The sequence below is a fragment of the Scatophagus argus genome, chromosome 17 (assembly GCF_020382885.2).
Source record: "Scatophagus argus isolate fScaArg1 chromosome 17, fScaArg1.pri, whole genome shotgun sequence".
Classification (NCBI taxonomy): domain Eukaryota; kingdom Metazoa; phylum Chordata; class Actinopteri; family Scatophagidae; genus Scatophagus; species Scatophagus argus.
This window is the reverse complement of record NC_058509.1, coordinates 1,867,877-1,877,582: the sequence shown is the minus strand read 5'-3', so window position 1 is coordinate 1,877,582 and position 9,706 is coordinate 1,867,877. Positions and strand designations below refer to the sequence as shown.

Here is a 9,706-nt window from a genome sequence, read left to right as displayed (position 1 = left end):
TATCCAAACCTCCAGTCAAATGATGCATTTTGGTTGAATGATGTGTGATTGGCCCGCTGCTGCGTTGTGTACGCAGGTCAGCATGGCGAGATATCAAATGAAGTGTTTCATTAGTACTCGTGTCACTTTAAGGGTACACAGTATTGGTATTTTGTGGGACTTTTTAGATGTTCATGGAGTTCCCCTTTAATTCAGCTAAATTCCAACATCATGGAGGGCAAAATGACAAAAATGGGACACCGTCCTCATGCTTTCTGACTAAACTATTCACAAAACACAACACACACACACAAACACACACACACAGTTAACCCTTTTTGTTTTGTTTTGTGACGTGCGTCAGTTTCATGGCAGGAGGAAGTTCAGGGCGAGTAGCAACGCTTCTTTTTCTCACCTCTCAAAGATTCGAGGAGACAAGACACTCTCTCTCTCACACACACACACACACACACACACACACACACACCGTCATTTCTGTCTGGAAACTGTTCGGCTGTAAGAGGAGAGCTGAGGACACCAGCGCTGGTGTCTTTTGTATTCAGTCACAGTGGCTTTCAGCACATTAGGAAATAGATTGAGGTGTGCAGAGGCATTAAAAAGAAAAGGAAAGGAAAAAGGAAAGATAATAGCATTTTACCTGATCCCCATCTTTTCGTACCGGCACAGCATCCGCTGCTGCAGAGAGAAAGAGAAGGAGATGAATTTAAGATAATTTCATTATCACAGGTGCTTTAGTTGCTGCAGGTAACAGTCCATGTGCAGGAAACACAGAAATATCAGCCCAGAACACACAAGCATGCGTGATAGGAGAGGGCGAGCGAGGGAGGGAGAAACAGGAAGACGGAGGAGTGAGCGAGGAACGCTGACAGAGCGAGGGAGGAGGGAGATAACAGTATGTCAAAGTGATGCAGCCTTCAACACGCTCGCCGAGGGAACATGACAACACTGTCCAGTGTTTCTCTCCCTCCCTCACACAGACACACACACACACACACACACTCACACACACTCACACTCACACACACACACACTCACACACTCTCTGGGCTAAAATTAGATCAATTATCCATGCCAAGCTTTGGCACGCAGAGGGCACAACCAGTATGAGTCATGAAGGCCAGAGATGCTTCTAAGTATTTTGGGGATAATGAAAGGGGAAGGCATCCTGTGAGTTACCATCATAAATAATGGAGTGATAGCTGAATCAGTTAACTGTAATATGCAATGGAAAACAGTGGCTTTCCGGACCTGAAGACCCTCTCCTGACATTGCATGATGACCTTGAGGCCGACCTCAGACCTAAACCAGGTTATCTGATGCAACCTGCGAAAGGACACATACGGAAAGCTAATAATTTCCTCTGACGCCACGTTTGTGTTGGTAGTTTGTAGAAGGTCAGTAACGAGCGACGTGTCCGTCTCGTGGAAGGAGCAGTTTGTCATGTTAATCAAAGGATGACTTGATGACTCGACTTCCATCAGCCTCTCATCCAGTTTTCTGTCTCTGGCACATGGACACGACCCGTCATTGGTCCGGCCTACGAGGCTCTGATTGGCTCGATTGACTTTCCAGCTCTGAAAACGGCCTTTAATGGGCTCCAGACCTTCGATTTGCACTGAGATGTGAGCAGCAGTTCATAGGTTTGTGAACACCTGAGCAGGTTCAGTTGCAGTTTTTGTAGCAGTAGGAACTGAAAGTCCTCGTCCTTAGGTTCTTCTCCCTCTCGTACAGATTTGACTTTAATGACGTCTCAGTCTAAACACACAGACAGCTCTGCAGCTCTAACAGCTTCCACTCTTCTGTGAAGGCTTTCCACAACATGTTGGAGTGTTTCTGTGGGAATTTGTGCCCATTCATGCAGTAGAGCATTTGTGAGGTCACACACTGATGTTGGACCAAAAGGCCTGGCTCACAATCTCCGTTCCAGTTCATCCCAAAGGTGTTGGATGGGGTTGAGGTCAGGGCTCTGTGTGGGCCAGTCAAGTTCTTCCACACCAAACTCATCCAACCATGTCTTTATGGAGCTTTGCTTTGTGCACTGGGGCACAGTCATGCTGGAATAGAAAAGGGCCTTCAACAAACTGTTGCCACAAAGTTGGAAGCATAGCATTGCCCAAAATGTCTTGGTGTGCTGAAGCATTAAGATTTCCCTTCACTGGAAGTCAGGGGCCGAGCCCAAACCCTGAGGAACTTTAGCAAGAGAGTTAGAAAATCAAACTCTGAGTTTATCCAACAGCAGTAGAAAAGGTTTTGTGACGATCACTCGTCGTTTCGTTACTGGCAGTTAAAGATGAGGAGACGCGGCCCGAATACGTCAATCATGTCGTCACTGATACGATGGTTATGGGTCGTCTCTCCCACTCTGTACTTTGTGCTGCTGATGTGATTGGGCAGGTTGTCAGCTGGTCATCCTGGGCCCTGGAGACCATTAAAGCTCCGCCATCAGCTCATTTTCTGTTTCGCTTCCAGCTCGGCCTCTAACTTGTATGTTTTCCCCCTGTGATTGGTCGACATCCAACACCCACACAGCACATATCTCACACATCCGTGCATTTAGTGTTACACATAACAATTACTCTCAGGAAGGGCCGATGTGTGGATTATTTTTCTCAGTTAGTTTGTGACATTGTGTTCCATGTAATAATTATATCCCCAACGTAAACAAAAACAGGACGTGACTCACAACCAGGACTCTGGTGTGCATGACAGTCTGCTCACGTGGCTCATAAGGAATCAGACCAACCCAGAGTTTCTTCTTGGATTCATCATCTTTTATCGCATCATTGAGATGAGTGAAAATGAAATCTCTGTCCGGTATAACACTCAGAGCCAGCGCTAAAATTAGATTAATTACCCACACTGCGCCTGGGCACGGGGGGGCCCCGACCTGCGTGAGTCAGCGTGGCCTGGGATGTTGAAGGATATTAGATTTAAGTGCCGATGAATGGAGAGGCCTCCCCCTGTGTTAGCACAAATTATAACCTACATCATCTCGTGGTAGCATTCGAGATAAAGCGCCGCCTCGCCTCCCCACAGCTCCTGTCGGATCCCAAACGCTGCAGGAAACACTAAAGTACTTCAGGTCAAGTGCTATGAAATTAGTCCAACTTCAACTACAAATAAGAGTCAAGATGAGGCTGCTAAAGTTGTTGAATATCACTCCAGGATTGTTTCGAGGAGGACTAATCTTTCTACAACCTCATCAGTGGAGCAGTTCATGGTTCAAAGCTTAATATTCCTCCTTTTAGTGCATCCCCTCGCTTTCATCGCCTCTTTGATGAAGGGCTGATTGAAGTGGATTTAACAGCTGAAATCAATAAACCAGCCTGGACTTACTTATCAGCCTGCTTCGCACTATGACGCCATTTTTCTCACTTATTGTACTCCCAACTTATAGCCCAACATCTGCATCGATGCCGTCTGCATTGATTTGGTGCTTTCTGTCCAGTCACCCCGCCCCCGAGCCCCGAGGAAGGTCTGCCAATCGACAGCATCTAAAAATATCTCAGCCTTCATATTCCCTTCAGTGGAGACTTAGGCTTTCCATCCACATCAATATCAATAAAACCCTTCAAGGGAAAGGGTGGAGGTGGTGGTGGGGAGGGGGTCACTGTCACTCTTCAGAGGTAGAAGATACAGTTTGGAGATGTACTTCATCTCAGGGAACAAGAACTGGCAGCTCTGCAGTCGCTCCAAGCAATCGATCGAAGGGGAAACTCCTGCTGCGCTGTAGCTGTAAGGCTTGATTTCATCGTGTCGTGTATCCATTTGGAGAAAGGAAATACTGTAAGGTATCTGCTGTGCTGCTCGTGTCTGAAGGTGCGTCTCGATGGAAAAATAAAGCGTGTTTACATAAACGGATGGTGTTTAAAAACACTTCGTGACTTTGCATTTCTGGCCTCATGTTGCTGCTAAGTGATGCTCTTTTCCTCGCTCTCCCTGACTGACGTCCGTGACGTGATGACTCATCAGCATTTTGCAGCAGCCTTTGCAGACAGCAGTGAGGCTGCTCTGCCCTCAAACGTTTTCATTTCAGGTTTATTTCTCCAGGCGGGTCCACTCACTCACGACATTTTTCTCAAGGGGAGTCCTGTGGGCTGAGGCCGCCGAGGCCTCAGATATCAAATTATTCCAGACGTCAGCGGCGGTAAAATGTTTTTGATTCGGTCCCACTAAATCAAAGTGCGAGGGCTTGCGTTTGCAGTCAGCACCAGCATCAATAACAGAGAAATCCATCAGCGCAGGAGACGGACAGAAAACAGGAAGAGGAAACAGACCAGAACGCTCAGTGTGTTCGCTCACCCGCCTGGCACTAAACATACCGTTCAACCTGCAGTAACTGACGTTTATTGGCCACTTGGGGGCAGCAGAAACCAGCTGTGAACACAACTCTGACATATCATCACCTTTTTAAAGTCGACAGAGCGAAACGGGACTTTACGTCCGTTAAACCATCAGCATGTGACGTGAAGATGGGGATGCAGCAGACACAACAGGGTCCAGTTAGAGTTTAGTTTGGGATTATTACTTACTGTCAGGTCTAAGATGTTCCAAAGATAAAATCTGTGGCCTGTTAATCAGCACAAGTCACTTCAGTGAAGTGCTTGGTATGTTGTGATAACATGAAGACATCTGACAAAGGCCCGACCCAGCACTTTGGGTGAAGGACAGCACTTTTATTTGTGCAGCGTGAGTTCGGCTGACTCTTTCAACTTTGTTCGACGTGCTCTTTCCCTCTCTGTGTTAATGAAAGGCATGCAGTCTTAGTCATGACTCTGCTCTCTGTGAGTACATCTGAGATGCCACCCAGGGGATCCTGGAGGCCATTTACTCCACACAACACCCACCCACACGCATGGAGGCACATACAAACTCACACACACACACACACCAGAGACCGCTGGAGCTGATGGAGCTCCCAGCCGGAGCCACGGGGGAGGAAGGAGAGGGTGAGAGAGGGAAGCTGAAGGCTCTCAGAAAACACAGAAGGGGAAACACTGACGAGGGGAACAAAACCGAGAGGTCGATCGAAGCTCAGAACCACAGGGCAGAGGGTGAGCCGAGGAGGCAACAGCAAGGGCTGCTGGGAAAATGAGGAGGAGGAGGAGTGGACGAAGAGCGGAAGAGCAGTTAGGCAGCGTAAAACACTGCAACATTATCTGTTGTATTTTCAGGAATGCACTTTCTTTTAATTTATTATTATGTTTTTTAATTTTTATTATTATATGACAAAGTCCAAGCATTTCATGAAACGTTATGATGACTGACGGACTTTTATTATCTGCTGGCGTTCGTGTTCGTTATGCCACAGAAGTGAAACAAAGCAGCAGTAATATTGTTTGTTGTTGATGTGTTGTTTTTATCCGTAGAACCCAGAAAATATTCACTTTCCTTTTGAAAGTCTTTACAGCCGAGAAGCTGGAATTAGACCACGTTTTGATTTGAAAACGATTAATCAATGAACTGCAGTCAAACCACATAACGTCTGTGTTGTGGCCCGTGTCGTGAGGTGCCCGACCTCTCTGCCGCCACACTGGAAAGATGCTAACTGGTTCTGATTCGGACTGTAAACTGTAACTGTTTGCTTGTTGCACTGTGAAACACGCGGCTCCCAGCTTCTGTGTTTTGGTAACAGCATGTGTGAGGCCGGCGACCTTTGAAGAAAAGGTCGTTTCTGTTTGTGCACGTAGCCAAAGAGTCTGCAGTGCGGTCGGACGACAACAAAGGACCACCAACGCGTAGGGGAGGTGAGGCCTGCTTCTTCATAGATGTTATTTACAGTCATGTGGGTTTCAATAATATCTTGAAAAGGTCATACGTCTTACTCTGATAAGCAGTTCTGTATACTGTACATAATGTAGTCCCTCAGTGTGCATCAATTCAAAAAGAGGCGAGTTGGCTTTCTGTTGAGCTTCCTGCTGTCCTTAGAAAGCCTCTGCTGCAGTTTCCTGGGGCTGTTTTTCTGTAGTCTGAAGATTACAAGGCCATCGGTGTAGATGTGGCGTCTAATCTGTTTGGCAACAAAGCAGAAGGTCTCAGGGAAATGAATCTGAGACAGCAGAGTATGACAGGGAAGTGCAGCCTGCCAAAAGGCCTGCTGGACGAGGACGCGTCGTGAAGCCAAGAACAGAGTCTCTGCTTCGGTCAGTCTGCTGGACGGCTGTGTCTTCTTTCAAACCAATGAGACGAATTCAGATTCCTCTCTGAAAGAGTGAGTCAGAGAGAGAGATTTAGGCTACTTTATTTAATCTGCCTTCAAAGCTCTGCACCAGCCAGGATGTTTGTGTAGAAGTACACCCGTTTTATCAGCCTGAAACGTGAGGCGGGGCAGCAGAGGGGGGGCGTCCCCATTAGCTTCTGTGCTCCAACAACATCGAGATCTGTCGGGTCCTTTCTCGCCTCACAGGAAGTCAAGAAATTAAAAGTTGAAAGCAAAAATCCAAACTGTCTTTGCTTTGTCCACCTCTCAAATGTTTACCGAGCAGCTGGTGTTCATTAGTCAGTAACAGTTAGTGTCCTGCCCAAGAATAAAACGCCAATCACAGCCCCCCCTCGTGGCGGCAATAATCCTGACTCTTGTCTGTCAGAAGCGTCGACTTGAACGGCAGACTCTGGCTCCAGATGATGTCATCAGAACAAGATGGCAGCACTCGTATGGAGGATCTGCTCAGTGGGAGGAAGTGGAGACGCGTCGGCCATCTTTACATGTGTCAGTGGTCAGGAGTTAAACGACGCGATGGACATTATGTTTACCTTACTTTAACCAAGACTGTCAATCAATCAATCAGCTGAGGATTGGTCAGCTGTTCCTTTCACACACACCGACTGTTCTGGATAACTCAAATGTCATCTGAGTACCAATTTAAATGGAACCTGCCTGCCTGGGAACCAGCCTGGGATCAATAAAGTATATCAATCTATCTGTCTGTCTATCTCAACATTAACATTAATCATCTGTGTCCGGCTTTAACTCTGAGAGCAAAAAGGAAGCAAGACGGGGAAAACAAAAAGAGGAGGGTGAAAGGCACCGGGGGAGGAAGAGGATGAAGAGACTGGAAAGGAGGATTTGTGGTAGAAAATGTGTTCCACTTAAAGCAGTGCTGTGCCTTAACTGCTCCACGAGGACGAATAAGGCTGCTTTACTGCACCGCGGGGACACGGAGGGACTGAGAGGAAGAGCTGGGCAACGAGGGAGAGAAGATTAGGGGATTGTTTAGGAGATGGAAAAAGAAGAGGAGGAGGAGGAGGAGGGTGGAGGGAACAGGAGAGGACGCTAACTGAGGGAGGAGAAAAGGTACGAGGAGCTCAAAGGTGATCAGCAGGGCGGAAAAGAGGAAGCTGCTGTGAACACGCCGTTTCTGCAACATGCTTCACATGGACATGCACTCACACACACACACACACACACACACCCCTGCACGCATCCATGCACACACACACACACGAGCGAGTGTCTGAGGAAGGTTGGCATGTGGGACGCTGCAACAATAGATCCTGACAGCTCTCTCTGGCAGGCCCTCGCCTGTCTGCTGCCATCGCTCTGGGCTCTGGGTGTGTGTTTCTGTGTGTGTGTGTGTGTGTGTGCGTGTGCGAGGTGACACGCGGCCTGTGACACTGATCTGAAGTGAAGTCTGGAGCCTGACTCACCTCCGCTTTGGCGGCCGACGCTCTGAGCCGACACCAAACACTGAGGGAGTCCTGCTCACAACGGCTTGTCGGGGTAATACCTTCATCCATCCATCGGTCCATTCTCCTGACTGACTGTGTGTGTGTGTGTGTGTGTGTGTGTGTGTGTGTGTGTGTGTGTGTGTGTGTGTGTGTGTGTGGCGTTAAATACAGTGTGTTGGGCCACCCCACATTCCCTCTAGCTTCTTCTGCTTGGTGCTTGATGTCTCTTATGATTCCCAGAGAAACGTCGTCGTTCCTTCTCATTTCTGTGCTGTTGTTTCAAGTGCTGATCTGCTGCAGTAGAATTTTAAAGTAGCAGAAAACTGAAATTGTAAAGTACAAGTACCTCAGAGTTGTACTTGAGTGCAGTAAATTGTACTAATAATGAGTACTGGCCCTGACAAAAACCTGTCGTCCAGACTTGAGGTTCTCAGTTTCCCTTTTTAACTTCGCCTTCCACTTTTGTTTAAAACACTTTGGTGCTGGTGTGGACTCGTGACGTGTGGACTCGTGACGTGTAGACTCGTGACGTATGGACTCGTGACGTGTGGACTCGTGACGTGTAGACTCGTGACGTGTGGACTCATGACGTGTGGACTCGTGACGTGTGGACTCATGACGTGTGGACTCGTGACGTGTAGACTCGTGAAGTGTGGACTCGTGAAGTGTGGACTCGTGAAGTGTGGACTCGTCCGTCCTCCTCTCTGAAAAGCTGAACTGTGTTCCTGAGTTTCTGTGCATATTCTAAAACACCTGAGCCGGACAGTAAAACAGGAGCGGCTCCCATCAAGCTTTGACAACATGCAAATGGAAACCCACAGCCACATCTTCACACTTTGTGCACTCAGATTCCGGTGCTCTGTGTGTGTGTGTGTGTGTGTGTGTGTGTGTGTGTGTGTGTGTGTGCGTGCGTGCGTGTGCGTGCGTGTGTGTGTGCGTGCGCGCGTGGGGGCCTCACGCCATCTGATACCAACATGCGGGTCCCGTGGGCTCATCTCGTCGTGAGGTGCTCTTAATCACATGTTGATGACGTATTGTGATTCTGCTTCTTAAACCCGCATGCTGGCGGAGACGCGTTGTGTTTGTGAGGCTGATGGGCGAGATGTTTTCTGCAGTGTCATGATTAGACTGGTCATGGAGGTTCTTCTCTGGATTAAGATGAATGTGTTGTTATGTTGTGGATCTGTTGGATATGGAACAGTTTTCTCAGGTCTGAGATGCTCATGGCCGCCCCTCAATCAAATTATTGACCACACGCTTCACTGACTTGCTGGCAGCACACACACACACGCACACACACACACACACACACACGCACACGCACACACACACATGTTGAGCAAGCAGGGCATCCGTCAGTCGGTCTGTCAGCAGAGGCGGCACACTCAATATTTTGTGGTTGAGGAGGGTTTTGCTGCGTAAGGCGACACCTCAAACACACCTGACGCAGAAGAACAAACACACTGGAGTGTTAAATTGTTTAAGCAGACAGCAGCTTCAGGAGAATAAGTGATTATCAGGGCTTTGTGGCGAGGGCTGATCAGTGAACTGAGTGTGAAAGGTAACTGATGTGATGTTCCTTCTTCACCAAATACCATGAAGAGACCAAAACATGAAGGTCTCTGCTGAGTCCTGTTCGCGTACCACAGCCTGATAACACCTTCCTCAGGTGGTCGTGAAAATTAGTTCCACGTGCTGATGTCTGTCACTGGCTCTTCAGAAGCAGAAGAAGAAAATAAAATGGCCTAAATCATCCCTAAGAAAACAACTGGCGATGTACTCGTGCCACCTGACAGCTTACCTGACAGGTGGCACCTGTGCTCGCCTCCGAAAACAACGAAACACGGGCTCCTATAGTCTGCTGAGCCTCCATCATATTTCAGATTTTAAAAGTCACAGATTGCCTCTTCGTGACTAAATAAATTATTACCTGAAATGCAGACGTGACACGTTACTCACAGCAACAAATAAGTAACCTGAACGCTCTGACCGTCCACACTGTCCAGGAGAAGGGACGTTTGTCACGTCAAAAGCCAAC

The 9,706-nt window shown here is 47.9% G+C and overlaps 1 protein-coding gene across 7 annotated transcripts in view; it reads right to left on the bottom strand.

Moving 5' to 3' along the window:
• The window catches only part of LOC124074126, a 35,503-nt gene that overhangs the window by 19,199 nt on the left and 6,598 nt on the right, over window positions 1-9,706 (bottom strand). For 6 of the 7 annotated variants that reach the window (XM_046416690.1, XM_046416692.1, XM_046416691.1 and 3 more), the window contains exon 2: window positions 638-675. The exons of the other annotated variant lie outside the window; for it this stretch is intronic. In XM_046416690.1, the coding sequence (XP_046272646.1) occupies window positions 638-675 (38 nt within the window). The remainder of the gene's footprint in view (window positions 1-637; window positions 676-9,706) is intronic. 7 annotated transcript variants of the gene reach the window in all.